Here is a 20,301-nt window from a genome sequence, read left to right as displayed (position 1 = left end):
TATAAAGAGATTTTTTTTTTTCATTTAAATTTGATGTTTGGTAAAACAGAATATCAATAGAAGAAAGTAAAACAAACAAACAAAAAGTGAAACTCCAGAAACGAGCAGATCAATAAAAGGCCTCCCAACCTGCTTGTGTTGTTCTCTTTTCAGTTTCATGTCTAAAACACCAACTTTTAAGTTTTATGTCTGAGGTTTCCACCATAACCACATTATAAGCAATGATATTGGATGTGTTCATCTTCTGCTGCCCTCTAGTGGCCAAAAGCCTCACTGCAGGTTGAAAAACCTGCCACTTTAACCAACAAACCAGTACACAAAAATGTTTTTCTTGCACCAAATGAAATTGGTGCACTGACATCAAAATATGCATAAATCTGATGAACTTTTAGTTTAAAGAAAAAAGAAAAGGCTTATATGAATCATTATTTTTCTATTATCGTCCTGAAGAAAAGCAGACTTGTCCAAAAGGCAAAAGTACAAATTATTCTATTAAATAATCTTTCTTATGATGACCGAGTTATTAATATTTTTCTCAGGTACAAATCAAGTTAATTTTGGAGGGAAAAAAAACTATCACTAGTACCAAATTACTGCAGTTCTTTCCACAAAGTGAAGAAACTTGTCAAATAAATATACCAAGAACTTCAGGAACCAGATCACAGTCTAGAAACAGGTCGTTTAAGGCCGAACATAGAAAATACAGGATGAGGAATGTAAATGAATTTTGGCACTTGTGACATCCCATCAGGCATAAATATATTTTTAAAAAAACCAGAGATATGAGAGATAAAAAGATCTTGATCCGGGTCTTCAACCTCTTCTCTGCACTGATGGAGTTTTTTTTTTTTTTTTATCCCTTTAGTGTCTTTTAAAACCAGACTAGCTGTCCCCCCCCCTGCCCCTGATGTTGCATAGTGTTGTTAGAAAACGAAGGAGCATGCTGAGATTAAACAGTAATAACTTGGTGGTGAGGGGCAGGAGGCCTACAATTCCTTCTTGTAAACGCGAGGTCCAGAGTTTCAGGCACTGAGTTGAGTTCTGCTGATTGACCTCTCATTGTGCCTCAGGTCCACGCCTGTGTTGTACGCGTTCATACAACCTGCGTGTACATGTCACGTCTGAGAAGGCGTTGTCCTTATGTGCTGCTGTGTGCAGGTTTAAAGTTTCTCATGTGCACGGATGATGCATCACAGCTGACGCCATGCTGGAGATGGTGAAAAAAAGCAAAGTCTTTGCTAGTTTAATGCTTAAAAATGTGCATTTTGTAGTTTTACTCTGCATTTCATTGCTATTAATGTTATACTTATAGCTGTTCATCGGACAAAATCCGACATTTGGAGGGGCATCTATAACTGTCTACAGAAAAACATTATTATAAATCAACTTTAGTAATCATAAATAATAAAATAAGTCAATAAAATGGACTTACCACCAACAACACTTTCAGTAAGTGATAACAATTATGCTTTTCTTGTTGGGTTAGTTTTTATCAAATACGTCCTTATGCAGGTATTTCCAGGATTCTTTGTAAATACTCCAATAACACCGGCATCTACCAGTTATTTAGAGAAACCAGTGTTTGCAGAAAATTGACTCATTTCTTAGTTTTATGTCGTGAAACTCTTTGCCCTGGGTTAGGCCTTGCAGGCGCCTGATCCCTGCATTAGATCTATACACAGGACTGAAGTGCTCTTTGTTTTCAGCGTGTTCGACGATGCTGCATCGGCATCAAGTCGCCATATGAACTGAAGGTTAATTATATCAGTGGTCAGCTGACTGAAGTCAGTTCTATTTAACTGGATCTCTGCTGAACTGACTTCTGTTGATAGTGTTGTAAAACGCCCTCTCTCACTGTGGTGTAAATCTGAGCAAGCAATGCTGACTCCTGCTGTCATATAACAGTCTCAGGTGAAAATTATCCACTGGGAGATTTAATTCAGGGGGGGAAAAGCAGTCATGTTTACAGTTAACAGTTGCTACCATAAGAAATAAAAATAAAAATGAAACAGTATTGTTTACTAGCTGATGAGCTGCTTAGTTCATTTTGCTTTAGGAGTCACACCACCAAGGATGCAGTGCTTTATCTCCAACATGGCGTCAGCGTAAATTGTGACGAGCACAGGCACACAGACGAGTTTCACCTCCTCAGGTCCAGACCTCCATCGGTACCATGGCCTCCTTGGAGCCAATGGGAGGAAGCAGGTTCTGCTCGCACAGGAACTGAAGAGGAAACTGAACCAGGAAGCCACGGATCTTCTTCAGCTCCTCGCGGGCACGATCTGGGTCCTCTTTGTCCAGGCCTGGTTGGGCGAGGTAGCCCTCCAGCTCCGTGATGTTACGGACATCACTAGATGGCAGACAGCGGAAAACCTGTACGGGTCACAGAGAAGAAACGGCGTCCGGTGTTAAAAAGGGCTCCAAAAATCACCATATATATATATATATACATACATATACATATATATATATATATATATATATATATATATATATATATATATATATATATATACCAGGTCTTAAAAAAGGCAAATAAAGAAAAATTACATCACCATGTAATGAATATATTAACTAAAACTAAGTAGAAAGACGGAAACAGTGTTTTAAACTAATGAACTACATTTTGGACTCAACCTGATTCAGGTCTGGACTTAAACCGGAACATTTTCTTCATTTTGTTGCAGATTTGCTCCTGTGTTTTGGATCATTGTCCTGCTGTTTGACTCCATTTTAGGAGTTTATGATCCACTACAAGGTATCTAGGGCTGCAACACAAACCCATATCACCAACCCTCCACCACCGTGCTTGACAGTGGGAGATGTTAGTGCTGATATGGTTGTCTCCAACATGGTCTGGTCTGTCAGAGGGACATTGTACAATAAGTCAGATACAACTTAACAAACCTAAACTGCTCTGTTGTTCTTTTTTTTTTTGTTCCCTGAGCGTTGCATGGTCTGACCTTGGACTGACATTCCTGGATTTGATTGTGATTCAGTTTTTGTTCAGGAATAATATGTGAGTGTAACAAGTCATATGTTGTTTCCAATTTCAACACCTGATGGGAACTACGGGATTTATTTTCTGTAATTTCCTGATAGATTAAACTAAGGCACATAAATGTTAATCGTTAAGCATCTGTTTATGAAGTGTCAGAAAGGCAGAAACAGGTGAACAGCAGGAGTGTATTACCTAAATCTGAAACATCCTGAGTGTGAATAAATGATGTTTGTGTGTATTTTTCCCCAGACGTGATCTTAGTTTGCGTGAATGTCATGATAGCAGCTGTGCTTTGGAAGCGACAGAGATAAAAACAGCAGAGGATAAAAATGGATTCCTGTCAGAGAACAACGTCCACCTGAATGTTTTTTTTAAGAGCTGGCTCAAAAATCACCTCTTTAATTTGGCTTTTACTTTGTATTTATTGTCTTAGTGTGAATTTTTCATTTATTAATTTTAACATAATTCCTTTAAGGGACATTTTATTCTATTTTAATATTTTTATTTTATAATTGATTTTAAGTCCTAAATGTTTTATTATCTTTATGTATTTTATCACTTTAGCATATTTTCCAGTGTTCCTCAGAGGGAGCCCTCTGCACCGGGTGTCATGTTGGCCAGCTGGTGCCCGTGTTGCTGCGGTCTGGTCGGCTCCTGGTGCATATGGACCCTGTGATGGTGTTTGCTTACCCGGCTCCTCTGTGCTCAGCAACATATAACTAGATGTGTGCATGATGAGACCGGTGTGGCAAATGGGTGTTGGTGTGTGTGTGTGTGTATGTTTGAGTATGTGAGACGAGCCCTTATTTTGCAGGAAAAGTGCTTTATAAATAAAGTTTGATTTGATTTGAAGTTAAAGACCACGATGAAGCTGTAACGTTGAGCTTACCCTCTGGTAGATGGAGGCGTTTCGGCTGCAGGTGGTCATCCAGACCTCCTTGTAGAACCGATCGCTGATGGGATCCAAAACATCAATGGAGGGATTGACGTTAGCACCGAGGATCATCCTAGAGGAAGACACATGTGAGGAGGAGAAACGCTCAATTTTTTTCAAATTCATCATTGTTCAGAGTTTAAGCAAGCAGAATGATGGTCTGGATGGTGTTTTCTGATGAGCAAATTTACTTTGCCAAGGGGAGCATTACTGGTATGATGATCCCCTTGATTTTCTAGATTCTTATTTTATATCTTTATTTATTTTGTATGACTGTAATACAGAGTTTCTACTGCCGGAGCAGCAGAAACAGTCAATCATAAAAATAACTAAGTAAATAGAGCTACAGATTTTTATATAGATCAGTAGAAGGAATGACAGCAGAAAGAACATACATGTAGACTCATTGGACCAGTAAATAGACTCTGATGGACATTTATATTAAAAGCTGAATCCATTTTTAAAAAGTCCAACTAAGGCGTTTCATAAAAAACTTTGAAGTCCCTCAAATATTTTAATATGAATTTTACACAGTTAAAAATGTCACCAGTTTAAACAGGAGCACCACTGAACCAGTTTGAGAGGTTAATAAATTATATAAAGACTATTAAATTCCCAACAGTGCATGAAATTAAATGTTAATCTTTCCTTTATCCTGATAAATTAAACAAACAGTAAATAAACAAGTCTTTGCTGGATTATTATTTGTTGTTGTTACTTATTGCCAATAAATCTTAAAGGCTGGAAGGATTGTTCATATGGAGCCACATTTGTAAGGAAAAGCATTTTTGGGATGAGCAGCACAGTTTGGAATTTTCCGTGCCAATCCCAAAAAGCTTTGTTACAGCGACCAAACTCTAATATCCTAACTGTCTTTGTTAAGTTTAGCTCTCATCATCAGTCTAAGTTCATTTCTCATTCATCACTAAAGCATTTTAAATGAAGGAAAATGAGTCCAGTACTTGAAGCACTCGAGGCGCAGCGCCAGAGCGAACTTTCCCGCCTGGTACACCTGCCCGTCCATCACAGAGTTCACCATTTCCGTGTCCTCCACGATCACCGCCACCTCGCTGTCCCTCTTTCCCAGCATGCTGCGGTCGTTGATGTTGGCAGAGCCTGAAGTTAAATAAGGAACAAAGCAGCTGTCAGAGGACAGGAACCACCAGCAGCTGCTTTCAGACTGGTAGTCACAGCTTCCACATGGAAGAAAATCCTTCTACTGGTTTGCTTCATCTAAACTCTGAGAAGTCAAACTCTTCATTTTGCAGGATATTAATGTTGGTGCAACAGTTTATCACCAAGAAATCATATTACTTCAAGAAACAATTCAAAATGATCTTTTCTTGTAAGAACAAAACATTTCCTTTCACAGATGAACCACTTTAAGGCTAAAGAAGAAAGACAAGATATACAACAGTCCCACCTTCTCACAACAAGCCATAAACTAACATGGCTGTTTAATAGCTGGTAACTATTAGCCTGCTATCTAACAGCCATTTAAACCGGCTACATCCTTTTCATTGAGCACTTTAGGATGCTAACAGCATAGAAGTGTCAAATAACCATCAGGCTCCTCTCTTATGGAACCAGCTCCCTTTCTTCCTGTTAAAGTGGAGTTTTTTCCTTCCCACTGTCGCCCCCATGCACGCTCAGGATGGGGGATTGGATCGAAGTCATGACTCGATGCAATCAGTTGGTTTCTATTAAAGGGATATGTATGAATTGCCTCGAAATGATGTGTATGTAAAGTGTCCTGTGACAACTTTGTTGTGAAGTGGCGCTATACAAATAAAGCTGAATTGAATTGAATTGAAATAAATTATAAGCAAATTCCTTTACATTTATTGTCTTTTTCACAAAGTATTTGAGTAATAGTTTGTGGATTTGCTTTGGGAAAGCTCCTATATACAGCTCACAGTATTTTATAACCTCTTGGTCCAATTCAGGGTCATGGGAAAGCCGGAGGTTATAGGAATGAGTAGGCGAGAGGCAGGGTACACCTGGACAGGTTGCCAGTCCATCGCAAGCGGTTTGGAAAATGAAAGTACTTCATGTTTCTTTAGCAAGCAGAGGAAAAGTCGCCATTTAGAGGAGTGCTTTTAAAAGGTTTTTTCACCCTTTAAGATGTCATTTTATGCAACAAGTAGAAGCGTTTCTGCTCCAACACTGCAGAATATGGGCAATGCAGCCTTCATGCACGGGCTTACCTTGGCTGAAGCCCAGGGGCCCATGGAGTTTAGGGGCCTCTCATTTTTGGGACAAAATTACTTAAAAAGTCCAAATGTTATATACCTTGTACGTCCTCCTGTCAATCGGTGCCTTATAAAAATTTCAGACTGCTGATTGATCCAAATAAACATGTTGCCAACCTGATCTGTTGGTACTATTATTATTTATTCATGCATTACTGTATTTATTATCATTCATCATGTTATTGATATTGATTGTCTCCAGCTTTTCCAAATCCTGTTTTATTTAAAATAAAGTAGCTGAAAAAAGACAAGTTCCCTGACTGGATGATTTTTATATGGATGAAGAGGTGAGACATCATCATTTTTAACAACAAACAATCATAAAATACAACCGACAAAGACAACTGTCGACTTCTAGCCTTCCTTTCTCATTTAAAACTTTACTTTCTCATCTTTTATTTTACACTCTAACACAGCACTGTAAAATGTAGCATCGCTACGGTATGTTAATAAAAGTGTAATATGTCTAATAACCCACCAGCTGATCCCTGGTCATTTGGGTTTGTTTAATATCCCGTTTAATACGCCAGTAGAAACCCAGAATCTCTAGTTTTATAACACACAGATATGTGATGGCATACTTTATGTACTGTAAGTACCATAGCTCTACTTTCCCAGCTCAGCAGCATACTGGCTGATTTCTCACCATTTCTCACACCACTAATTTATGTCTCCCCAACTGACCATATTTCTCCTTGGTCTGTCTGGTCTCCGTTCAGGCTGTAATTCGTCACGTTCTTGTGAATTTATATTTCAAGTCCACGATGTGGATCCGTATTTATTGTGGTTAAACAGGTCGCAGCTTTACTTCCCTGCTTGATGCTGTGAAAAGTTTTGATGCTGAAGCAGCTCTAAACGTCATTTCAGTGCATTAATGATCACATTTCTCAACAAGCTCATTTCTGGTTAATGTTCCAGCAGGTAATGTAACGAGAGGTTTTAACCCATTTGTTCCATTTAAGTGCAAACTGTGCCACCATTGAGACACCTTTGGTGCATAGTTAAGTTTGTGGGAGCTCTGAGAGTGAAGCTGAACAGAAAGATCCTTGATATGTCAGGAAACAAATTCCTTTAGAGGATCTTTGATGTCACATGAGTCCTTCTACACATCCTATTCATGTTAAAAGTCTACAAATGCAGTCATTAAAGATCCTTTTTTTTTACAGCTGGGGTAGGTAATGTTGGGGAGCTAGCAAGATCTGGAAGTAGCACCCCGTCTTGGCTCCTCCCCCTCTGGTTTCTAGATCCTTGGGTGATTCAAGGTATTTCCTCCACCAAGGAGGTTATGTTTTTACCGGCATTTATCTGTTCGTGTTTAAGATAACTCAAAAAAAAAAAAAAAAAAGGGAAAAAAAGGAAAAAAAAGAAAAAAAAGGGAAAAAAAGAAAAGATAATTCAAAAAGTTAAGCACAGATTTTAACTAAATTTTCAGGAGTTGTTGGAAATGTGAAAAAGAAGAACTGGTTTAATTTTGGTGCCGATTCGGATCACCGTTTGGATCCAGGAACTGTTTAAAGGCCTCGGCGGAGGTTTGCACTCTCCGAGTGTTTTTCTAGTTCGCTGCTTTTTCCACCAACGATTTTCTCTTTCTCGGCTGTTTAGCGGGAGGAGGCAAATAAACATCTTTCTGCATTTTCTCAGCCATGTTTTCCTCCCGAGTTTCTTCTTCACTACTTTGTATTTCCATCCTAACACGCTGTTTATATGCAGGGTGTGGCTATCAGGTATGCGCTGCTGGAGGGGGAGGAGGGGAGCCGATAGATGAAGCTTACGACATATAAGAAATGAACAACTTCAATTCGGTCTAAACGTTTTGATTGGTCAGAGTTTTTACAGATTTACAGTAAACTGAGGGGTCTAACTATATTTCTTATTGTTCATGATTATAACATGTACAGACTACTATCAGGATGAGGAACATCTTCACCCAGAGTAAAAACAAAAACGTGTCTCTCAGCAAAATTACCTACTATAGCTTTAATATCATTTCCCTGTCCAGTCCATGTCACATTTCTCAATGCACTATGTGCTTTTCTTCTAGCAAAATCTCAAATAATTTTAAAAAAAAAGTTTCTTCACAAACCAGCTAGATTCAGTGTGATTACATTTGGATTTAAATGAGTTTTATTCTTGTTTCATCTCGTTTCTCTAATTTATAATGAAAATAACTGTCTTAAATTTGACCCTTTTTTTGTCTTTATATCTATTTTAATTGTGTTTAGTTGTTAGAAAAATGCAGCATTAACTGAGTGACCCTGCCTGAAAATATTCCTGGAGACACACATGGGAATCATTAGTCCTGGAGAAACTAGAAAGAAGTTTGCATCTGTTTCACCGTCCCGAGAGAACTGCTGTGTTTTTAGCACATGTGGCAGCGGTGGAGCCGCAGCCTCACCACAATCCTCCGCAGGGCATCAGTCCTTTCTTTCCAACATATATAATGCTTCAGATTCTTTAACTCAAGCTATGAAACCGTGGCTGTGTGGCAGACTCCTTTAGCTCCTTATTATAGAGGTTGAGTTCAGCAGCAGAAGGATATTTTGGTACTTATTAAAGCTGCTCCAACTCTGTCACATCTGGTATAAAGAGGCGTTTACCGATAATGACAGTTTTGTCGTCAGAGATGAGCATCTTGCTGTGCACGTAGATGAGTTCAGTGACCAGCCTCCCCTCCAGATCAGCGTGAGTCCTCAGACCGGCGATGGAGATGTAGTTAATCCACTGGTCTCCCACTGCAAACAAAGACTAGATGTTAAACTCGAGGTTCGCTTCAGGGTGGAGGTTATGCTTTTTGTGCCCCACATTAACTCATTTCAAAGCAAGTCTATTTTCAGGTCATTTATACTAAAATCTGCTAAATATGTTAATGTTTATCTATCTATCTATCCATTAATCCATGTATCCATCCATCCATCTATCTATCCATCTACCTATCCATCCATCCATCCACCCGTCTATCTATCCATCCACCCATCCATCTATCCATCTATCTATCTATCCATCTATCTATCCATGTATGTATCCATCCATCCATCCATCTATCCACCTATCTATCTATCTATCCATCCATCCATCAACCAGTCTATCCATCCACCCATCCATCTATCCTCCTATCTATCTATCTATCTATCTATCTATCCACCTATCTATCTATCTATCCATCCATCAACCCGTCTATCCATCCATCCTCCTATCTATCTATCTATCGATCCATCTATGTATCCATCCATCCATCTATTCACCTATCTATCTATCTATCTATCCATCCATCTATGTATCCATCCATCCATCTATGTATCCATCCATCCATCCATCTATCTATCCATCCATCCATGGATAGATGGATAACATGCTGGTTTTACTTTCATTTATAAATGAAAAGTAAAAGTCTGGTTTTTAATTGTTCTGAAACAGAAAATATCTGGTTGATTTTTAGTCGGGAAACATTTGGTTTGTTTGGTTTTACATACCAAGCAGTATTGTGATGATATGAAACCAGATATTTCCCATACATAAAGTGTATTCACTAATGAAATCGAATATGGTAGATGAGATAATTACAAACAAAATAACTGAGAATGCTAACAAAAATATATTCATCTATATAAATCCAAATGTTACATAACCTACTTCTCATGTGATATGCACATATAACCTGCATCTTTATGGATTTACATGATGATGATGAATGTTTGGGTATCATGTTAACTTCCAAACTGCATTTTCAGCAATGTTTAATGCCAAAACATTGAAAATAAAGATATTTTTAGCCTGAGTTGTCAGAAAAGCTGCACAAGCAGAACAAGTTGCACTGACATATATTGAATTCATGTCATCGCACAATATCGTGTCTAATATCTATAATGCAAGAGACCGATTCATGTGCAAGATATGGCAAGCTCAAGACTTTTTTATTGCAGGTATTTGGACTTGGTGGGAAAAGTAAAGAAACATTAGGAAAGGCTGCATTCCACTGAGACTTTAACATTTTCTACAGCTAACCAGCATGTCTGGATGATGCGTGGAACTCAGTCCCTTTTTAATAATCATCACTTAATAAAGTTTGTTTACGCTGCTGTCATGATGTGTGTTTTGTATCTTTAGTTCTGGTCCTCCCTGTTTCTTGTTTAGCCAATAAGTTCATTCACCACATCTGTGTCTTGTTTGGTTTTCCTGCATTTATACCGCTTGGTTTCTGTTCTCATTGCTGGTCGGTTGTGTTAGCTTGTGTGTGTGTGTGTATGTGCATGTGTTCAGTTCAGTTTAGCCTCCTGTGTCCTCTGCCTTTCAGTTCAGTATTAAAACTTTGTCACTTTGAATCTCTGGCTCCCGGCTCCACATTTGGGTCCTTACCACCTACCTCCACCACAAACGTGACAACTGCAAGTCACATCATCATCGTTATATTATTCAGCACTATAGAATGTCAGATATTTCTCTAACATTATGTAATGTACAAGATATAGAAAGTTAAACCTGGTAAATTGTCGATATGTTTGAAGTAAAGTAACCAATAACACTTAAAATTAAAGTTAAAAAAGAACTGTGAGCTATCCTGCTCTACTAAGACTAAAAGCTACCAGAAAAAAAGGCTTTTAGCAGCATCTAAAAAGGATCAAAGTCTGTGCAGCTCTTGCGTGAACAGATAAGACCAAAACAAGGTGCTGTCATCTCTGTTTTTGAGCCTGGATGTAGAAATGTGTGCGAGCTGCTGGTTCATGCACCTCAAGCAATGACAATATGAAAGTAATGCAATTATTTAAAGTTTAACAAAAAATATTTCCCTGCGGTCTTCTAGACGAAGAAAGAGAAATAAGTGCACCTGTCATAAAAACAAAAGCTGCTTGTGTAAATGTACATTTCTGGTTTAGGTTTTCACATCCTTCATCATGCAGCTCCGCGTTGCATCAGCTCAAACAGTGCAGACGGAAACTGTAGAAAGGCTCGTCGTGTCGCCACCGGCTCTGACTTACTCTCTCGCTTGAGCTGGGAAATAATGGAGTGCTCTCCTCTGTTCATGGTCCTGCAGGGACAAAGAGAGAGGGGAGGATGAGCGGCAGGTCTACATTTCTAAACTCTATGTCTTAGTGTGTTTAAACGAGAAGGAAAAAGAGTTTACGCAAGAATGAAGGCTGCAAGCTCTGTTGTTAGTTAAGGTGTGATGCTAATGTTGCCTCCTTCAGTCAGATAAACTTAGACCGCATGAGGAGGAGCTCTCATCACATGGCTGCACGTCTACAAACACACCTGTAGTTGAAGTGCATGACAGCCTGGATGGCGCTGCCCCCTCCAGTGTTGATGTCACCTTCGAAGCCTGGCAGCAGAGGCGTCACCACATAGACACGGTACTTTTTACCTTCTCTGCAAACAAACACAACAGATTAATCATTCAGGACAAGACTCAGGAAATACATGCTTCCATGAGTTTTCTAGATGCTTATAAAGTGTTTCTCATAACAGACTGATCCAGCAGATTAGCCACGATTTAACAGGAGAAACCCTCTTCGCTCATTTAATTCTGATGCAAAACAATATTTTACAGCAGAGATGGATGGATGGATGGATGGATGGATGGATAGATGGATAGATGGACAGATGATAGATGGATAGATGGATAGATAGATAGTAATTATATTATATTATTATAGCATCTGAAAAGGAGCAGGATGAAGTGATGCTTATGTATTTACAATCATTATCTTTTTTTTTTCCCCTTGCAGTTGTTTAAATAATCCCTTAAATAGTCAGTTTTCTTCTTTTTTTTCCCTTTTTTTTATGGAAAAGAAATAACTAAATGCAAAAATAATTAAATAAATATAGACATGTACACATACATACTTGTACACATCTGCATATATATATATATATATATATATATATATATACACACATACACATATACATATGCACATACACTCACATAAAGACATAAAGACTAAGGAAAGAAAAGCTGCTGTCCACAAGAGTTATCGTGGTGAATTTGCTTGAATTTGACAAGTAACCCGAAGCTCCCCTTCCAGTCTGGACTTTTCTTTTCTCCAGGCTTACATGGAGAGTGAGACGGACTGATCTTGCTGCGTCAGATCTTATGATTTATCTGTATAATCTGCTGATTTCAGACATTTGTCATCTGTGATTATGAGCCAAAACGTGAGAAAGGAGCATGCAGATAAAAATAGAACCTAAACTATCAACACAGCATTGTTGATGCAGTCTGCCACACAGTCCCAGTCAGTAAGGACACAAAATAAGAGCTGGGCTGCAGAAAACAGCCAGTTGAGACTGGGAAGTAACTGATATCTGCAGGGACCGACGATACACATAAATAGCCTTGTTTGTGTCAGGTCGGATGGGTACTAGCAAGCATGTGCATGTTCAAGAAACCAGATGGAGATGATGTGAGCTTTGTGACATGGTGCATCATCCTGCTGGAAGTTTCCATCAGAAGATGCTACACTGTGCTCAGAAAGGGATGGACATGGTCAGCAGCAGGACTCAGGTAGGCTGTGCTGGTTAAACCATGACATGCTGGTACAAAGGAGCCAAAAGAGCGCCAAGAAAATGTCCCCCCACCATCACACCACCTGTTTGAGCCAACACCTTCTTTGTAATGTTATATTTCTCCCAACTGTGTCAACCAAGAAATGCAGAATATAAAGGCTGCGCTGGAAGCAGCAAAGAGAAACCAGGTCAGGCTTTTGTGTTGGTGTGCATGCTACGTGTATCCATGGCAGCGTGTTTTCAGCAAAACATGACAACAAAATATCACAGGAAAGAGATTTAACCCTATAAAGCCGTATTATATATTATACCATATTATATTAATATTATATTTAATACATACAGTTTCTGAGACTTTTTGTATCACATTATGGTAGAAACTTTACTTAGAAAACCTGCTATACTGGTCTCCTACACCCTGGTGGGTATCAAAGATCAGAAGACAACACAGTAACTTGGAATAATTGCATGTTAATAAATGGCTAGAAATACATGAAAAAAACTACTTTTTATGTTTTATTAAGAGGTCAAATTAAGATTTCAATTAAAAAAAAGTGACTTTTCTCCCAAGTTGTTCGTAGGTTGGCCTTAAAAGGGTTAAGAGATAATTATATCAGATTAATATCAACATAAACTCTAAATGTGTGTTTCTGATTAATCATTTCACCATAAGCCTAAACAGAGCAGACACATACTTGTTTTGAGTTTATGTGATGATTAAGGTTTTATTTTGTTAGTGTGTGTTTTACCTGTAAGCTTTGATGATGCGCTCTGCAATAGCATCTCCTATCTTGTTGAAAACGGTTTTGTTGTCTGCACAGCTGATGAAGAACTGATTCTGAGAAGCAAACAACATTGAAACATGATCGGTAACTTTCACACATCCTGCTCTGAGATCACGTGCACAACCTCCACAGTGGAGCAAGTCTGCTCAATTTAAAGTCTGTGATGTCTGTGAATGATGCGCAACTTGTGAATTTATGAAAAAGTGAAGCTCCACTTTCTAGTTTCTAAAGTTTATAACTTTTTGGACAGGAACGAGCTAGAGACCTGAAACAACCTTTGTTGTAAAGCTCTGTGTTATATTGTTAAGTTATGAGCCTTCATCTGTCATGTGAGTCAAATCAGTCATATTAAAGTGGAACTATTATGTGCATTTCAGGCTAATTTATTTTTATTTCTGAGACCAGAAGGGCTGGGATTGATGGAGTTATTGTCACAAATGGCTTTATTTACTTCAGACCGACCCTCTCCGTAGGCTGTCAGATCAGCCTGTGGGCAAAACGAGTGGATTGAGACTCTTCTGCATTAAGCCCCGCCTCCCGCCACTGCACTGCATCGGCAGCGCGCACCGTTCCTGCTTTCGCCGTCATTGTAACATCTCATAAACAGAAGGATTAGGCTGATATGAACTCAATAAAAAAACAAAATACAATGTCATCACATAGCATACAGCCCTACATGTTGGAACCTGAATCAGACCCTGAAAACGAAGTGGAAAACAGCAACCCACAGCAACGAATGCAGCAGGATGTCTCTCTTTGGTAAACTCACCAGCCATCGTTGGAAATAACTTTATCCCACGTTTTCCACCCGCCTGATGTATTTGTACATGCCCTTGTTAACCAGTAGAAGGTAACCAAACACCGAACCTTATCCTCCGGGACGTCACAAGGATTTCCAAGTAGAAAAAACTCTAAAATTACGCGTTTTTCGTTGCTATGGAAACCGAACAGAGAGCGTGCTGGAACTCAAACTCAGACTCAAACATGCGTTTAGGTGATAAAAAACAGTGCTGTTCACATGTCTGATGAGGATTCAACACCATAACACTGTAGAAAGCTCAGAAAACTCCAAATACCATCATAGCACCCCTTTAAGCAAAAATCAAACGAGTCTTAACCAAAAATGATCCGTCTTGGTTTCTATGTTTTCCATACTTTTAATGCAGGATTGCATTATAAATAGTGGAAACAGTGTGCAGCACTGAAAAGAGCATAAAGAGAACAAGTTCATTAAACTGCAAGTGTAAAAAGTGACAATTTGAGGATGAGCCATCATTTTAAATACTGTTTATTTGCTTTGGATAGATTTTTAGGCCTGACACTTCTTTTTCATCCTACGTTTGTGCAGTCTCCTCAAATGTGTGAAGGAAACACAGAACAAACCACGCTGAGATATGTTTTCAGCTCATAGTGCTTTGGAAATCACCCAGTCAATGCAAGGATACCATCTTATGTTGGTCAAACTGGATACACCAAATGAAATTAAATAGGAGACTGAGTCTTCCTCTGAGAATGATCTGGAACAAAAGCTGACTGAAATCCAGAAGAACTATTGCTCAACACCACTTTAAAATAGGTCTGATTGCATTAAATATAAACACCGTATTAAAAAGTGGGACATCAATATGTGACTTAGAAGCTTCCAAACCTAAAAATAACATTTCAGAACAACATGGAGGCTGAGTTGAAATGCTGTAAGAATTAAAGATGAATTTTAGAACACTAAACCAGGGCTCTCGGTTCCGGTCCTTAAGGTCCATTACCCTGCAGGTGAGACGTGTCTCTGCTTGCACTTACTGGCCCAAAGTAATGACTAAATAGGAGGTTTGTGCAGAATGAGGGGTTGAAACAGGGAAACAACTAAAACCTGCTTCAAACTTCAAACTGCACTAAACTTTTGTAAAGTTTTGAAAGCTTAAATATATACAAATTTAGCAAAAAAAAAAAACAAAACTAAACAAACAAACATATGTTTCTGGTTTTATAAATATTGTTTTAGTATAAAGATTTCAGTATGTAATGTTTTGAACTTTTTTTCCCCTTGATTTCTGTTCTCTGAAAAAGTGGGAGACAAAACAAAGGACTTGGCACGTTAGTGTGTGTGGTCTTTCACAGTCTGGCTGAGAAGCGGCACACACTGTGTATCCTGTGTATTTACAGGTATTGTTGGGTGTCATATGCCATATGCAATTTAAGCTGACATGTCAGCATAAAGACATAAAAATGTTCTTGCTTGGCTACAATTTTGAACTAAAACCAGATATTTGTAAGACAAATACCTCTATGTAGATGAAGTGCTGGCTGGCTGTGATGGTGTGGACGTAGGCATTGTGGATGGACTCCTCGCAGTATTTGATGCCAGCAGACCAGTCCGAGGCAGAACGGAGGATCTGAGGAACGACATCATGTAAACAGGAATGCACTCAGCTTCTATTCTTACAGAAAATTGACTCATTCATATATCATGCTTTTATTCAAAAATAAAATATGATAAAAAAATATACTGAAAAGGACAAAATTACCAAAAATTCAAGGTTACATGGCCAAAAGAATGCAAACAACAAACCACAACAAAAAATGTCAAAATAAGAGTTAATATTTGGGTGTGAACTTAAAATCCAAACTTTCTGAAGGAAACTGAGGAAATTTCCTTTACAACCCAATCCAAGGTTACACAAACACAGACACAGGACAGTACAGGACCAGGATGACTGTCGGAAAACATACAGCGCCACCCATGCATCCAGAGATATAACGACCAAAGGAATGTGTGTATAAGTCATGTAACAACCCTTAATGTATATTTTTCTGACAATTATTATAGAGATATAGGAGTAATTCATGACATTAATATTAATTAGTCTGATAGCAATATGTTTTTATACACTACTGTGCAACAAACAATACCATTTAACTAGTGATTAAGAAGGATGTGAAATCAAAGTATATCATGACAATCAGTGCAAGAATGGATTCCCTCCCAGGCGTTTTATTTTGAAAAAAGTTAACATTTAATTTTGTGTCATATAATTCAATATGGAAAAACATACATAGAAAAAAACCTCTAAAATGTAAACTGACCTGTACTTTTGTTGTGATACAGTCGGGGACTTGGTATTTCAGCTCTCTGGTGGTGGTGTGAGACTTCGGCAACAGATATGGATATGACAGAGAGCGGTACTTCGGCTTCACAAGCTGGTCAACGCATTAAAAAGAAAATTGTACAGGAAACAGTCGTTACGCAGTGAGTCAAACAGAACTTCAGTAAAGAGTTCATCATTATTCCACTATAGAATATAATTTTCCACAGTAATAATGAAGTTATCAAATTTGTGAATTCTACTAACAAATGGGAAAAGAGTGGATTGCCCTCTCCGGGTCGGGAGTCAGGTCCTGCCTCAAGTGGAGGAGTTTAAATATCTCGAGGTCTTGTTCACGAGTGAGGGAAGGATGGAGCGCGAGATCCACAAATGGATCGGTGCGGCGTCTGTAGTAATGTGGACTCTGCGCCGGTCTGTCGTGGTGAAGAAGGAGCTGAGCCAGAAGGCGAAGCTCTTGATTTATCAGTCGATCTACGTTCCTACCCTCACCTATGGTCATGAGCTGTGGGTCGTGACCGAAAGAACAAGATCTCGTATACAGGCGGCTGAAATGAGTTTCCTCCGCAGGTTGGCCGGGCTCTCCCTTAGAGATAGGGTGAGGAGCTCGGTCATCCGGGAGGAGATCAGAGCAGAGCCGCTGCTCCTCTGCATCGAGAGGAACCAGTTGAGGTGGCTCGGGCATCTGGACAGGATGCCTCCTGGACCTCCCTGGTGAGGTGTTCCAGGCACGTCCCTCTGGGAGGAGACCCTGGGGAAGACCCAGGACACGCTGGAGGGATTATATCTCTTGGCTGGCACCTCAGGAAACCCCCCCCCCCCCCCCGCAGAGTTGGCAAATGTGGCTGGGGAGAGGAAAGTCTGGACCTCCCTGCATACATTTTTCCAACATCTTAAACTGGTTTTTCTTGGTTAAAGTGAGAGAAATCTGAACACACATCGTTGTCGGCAGTCAGTGCAAACGCCTCATTAAATGCAAGCTGTTTGACAATATGCAGATGATAATCAGTTGTACATGTGAATCAATGTGGCACTGCAAAATCTAAAAGTGTTGTTGTGTTACCTGATTCCAAGACAATCCTGTCTCTTTTCACATCTCCCCTGTCTGCATAATTCAAAGCCACTTCCCAGAGTGTGAGGCAGGTGCAGCTCATTAGCCACACTCTATAAATACTTGTTTGCTTCATCCACTCTTTACCAGATTTACACGCTGAATACACACTCAGATTTCTTCAGTCTCTTTGCATCTTGTTAAGTTTTTTTTTTTATTCTAATCAAAACCTCTAAGGCTATTTCCACTAGGTACACATCATTACGGAAAATAGATCTGTTCAACTTGTGCTCTCCATCCTCTTCACTGGAATATCTGAGTGTAAAGTTAAAACTGAAGTTTAACTCATGAATTCATATTAACACGACCATCTTTTGCCTGTAATAAAAGCAGAGTCATTCTTGCCTTGGTGAAATTCCACCGCTGGATGAAGTGCCTCGCCACATCCCGAGCTGCCTTCCCATGAACTACTGAGGCAATGTCGTGCCAAGGCATTCTGGGAGTCGTATGCCTGTCTATAAAATCTGAAACCACAGAGAAGGGGACATAAGACTGATGATAACAACCAACTCAACAGACACATCTCAGATGTGTTTCTTACCATCAAAGGGTTTGTCGAGTTGGACCCAGTCCTTGTGCACAAAGTTGCAGTAGTCTTTCCCGTGCCAGAATCTCGTATTTCCAAACAATTCTCCAACCCCTGTATTAAGACTTCGCATGGAGTTGCTTCCTGAAAACACATAAACATTTCCAATTATTACTTACCAAATAAAATATAATGCACTCTACAGTGTCAAAAACAACCACTGAAACTGCAGGCGTAACGTTTATGTGCCGGTTCCTCAACTCCCCAGCAGAATTTTTCACATGATTTTGGGCCTAATACTATCATATAAATAAGTATACCTGTACTATGGTTCCCAAACTTCTCCAGCTGACATCAAATTAAATAAAAATGTATTTCTATTGCACTTTGAATGCTAAAGAACCACAAAAAGTGCTTTACATAATAACAACAGTGAGAAACATCAAATTAAAATCATTTTCAAATCAAATTAAATAAATAAAATGACCAGGCTTGATGGTGCTGCGATCCGTCCTCGCAGTTTTAAAAAATCTTCACATGCTTAATCTCAAAGAAAAGACACGCAGGTTCCTAAACAGATCAACAAATAAACTGAAAAAAAAGTTAAGTAAAAACATGAGCAATACTGTGTGTTATCTTTTTCAGAAACTGCTACATCTTTGAGCCAACAACAAAACGATTAGACTTCAAATACTTCAGAAGCAACAGGTGTACAGTTTGGTAGTCGCAGGTATCGGTACTAACGTAGCGTCACTGAGTTAAGAATTGGCGTTGCAGTGTTTTCTGACAAAAGCATAAATCATAAACTCTGGATAACACCAAGACACTGCTGTAAAGATGAGAAGCTTTTAGATTTACTGCATTGATCTGCAATATTTCTTTATTTTTCACTTGTTTTTAACAAGATAGGAGATGCTATTGCAGAGCGCATCATTGCTGCTTACAGGTAAAACACTCACACACGAAGTAAGAAGCTTCACATCACACAGACTGTAAACAAGTATGCACAAGTCTGTTTAGACTTATGCTAAAATGATTTATCAGACGCACACATTTAGAGTTTGTGTTGACATTAAACTGATTTTATTTGGCTCATTTTTAACGTGGACATTTACACGTGCATGCCCACAAAACTTTTTTCCATCTGCTTTTGACTGAATGTTGCGGGTATTTATGTGTTATCATTATTATGCTATATTAGGTATCCTGTAGTACTATAGTAGTTTATGTGTGTGTATATATACTGTGATTTTGGCAAATTAGCTCATTTTCCCCTTCACATTTTAATTCTGTACCTTTCTCCCCATCTTTTCTTTCTCTTTTTTCTCTCTTCTTACCTTCTCTTTCCCTGCCAGGTTCTGCATTGCCATATCAGGACTGATGATAACAATATAAATGACAATAAAAATATTGAGAATATCAAGGGCAGCCATATATAGGACATGTCTCCCCTGCTAGAGTAAATCTGTCTGGCTGAATATGGCACGCACACCGCCATTCTGTATGCTACGATGCTGGACAGGACAGGGTGAGAAGAAAATCTGCAATATTTCTAAGTAATGGTGTTTTGTTTACAAGTACACCCTTTCATTTTCATATAATGACATTATTATTACTCTATAGTCATTTAGCAGTTAAATAAGTGCTAAAACAATGAATATAATGAAAGGAAAAGACATTTAGAATAAAAGTTATTTTCCTTCTAAGTTTAAATACTTTTTTTGGCTGCATGATCAACAAGTTGAGTTAGATGTGGCTGACATGTTCGATGGGTTAGGCGTACCTATATAACGGCAGCATACCTATATGATGATCTGTATGTTCTGAGTCATCTGAACGAGATAAAGTGTTTTAATAAGAACTGAACTTGTGAACTTGAGAAGGTTTCAGGTTAAAACTAAAAACTCTTTTAGATGAGAAGCGAAATGCCAACATAAGAAATCCTGTTCGGCTGTATTTAGGCTTTTAGAAATACTGCAGACTTTTTACCTTCTGAAGAATCAAATAACAAACTGAAACCTAAAACAAGTAATAATATAACAAAAGAAAAAAACATTTAGAATAAAAGTTCTGTTGCTTCCAAGTTGTGTTGG

The 20,301-nt window shown here is 38.8% G+C and overlaps 1 protein-coding gene across 1 annotated transcript in view; it reads right to left on the bottom strand.

The window, feature by feature from the left end:
- Positions 1-2,148: 2,148 nt before the first annotated feature.
- The window catches only part of pld1b (phospholipase D1b), a gene marked incomplete at both ends in the record, with an annotated part of 31,668 nt that continues 13,515 nt past the window's right edge, over positions 2,149-20,301 (bottom strand). The window contains 11 exons of the mRNA XM_079259676.1: positions 2,149-2,373; positions 3,891-4,008; positions 4,898-5,051; positions 8,785-8,919; positions 11,161-11,210; positions 11,435-11,548; positions 13,438-13,526; positions 15,753-15,863; positions 16,555-16,668; positions 18,028-18,146; positions 18,224-18,352. Of these exons, the coding sequence (XP_079115802.1) occupies positions 2,149-2,373; positions 3,891-4,008; positions 4,898-5,051; positions 8,785-8,919; positions 11,161-11,210; positions 11,435-11,548; positions 13,438-13,526; positions 15,753-15,863; positions 16,555-16,668; positions 18,028-18,146; positions 18,224-18,352 (1,358 nt within the window). The remainder of the gene's footprint in view (positions 2,374-3,890; positions 4,009-4,897; positions 5,052-8,784; positions 8,920-11,160; positions 11,211-11,434; positions 11,549-13,437; positions 13,527-15,752; positions 15,864-16,554; positions 16,669-18,027; positions 18,147-18,223; positions 18,353-20,301) is intronic.

Source organism: Telmatherina bonti (assembly GCF_933228915.1).
Source record: "Telmatherina bonti genome assembly, chromosome: 20".
In the NCBI taxonomy this organism is placed as follows: domain Eukaryota; kingdom Metazoa; phylum Chordata; class Actinopteri; order Atheriniformes; family Telmatherinidae; genus Telmatherina; species Telmatherina bonti.
Note: the sequence above shows the minus strand (reverse complement) of the source record. Positions and strands in the feature narration are given on the sequence as shown.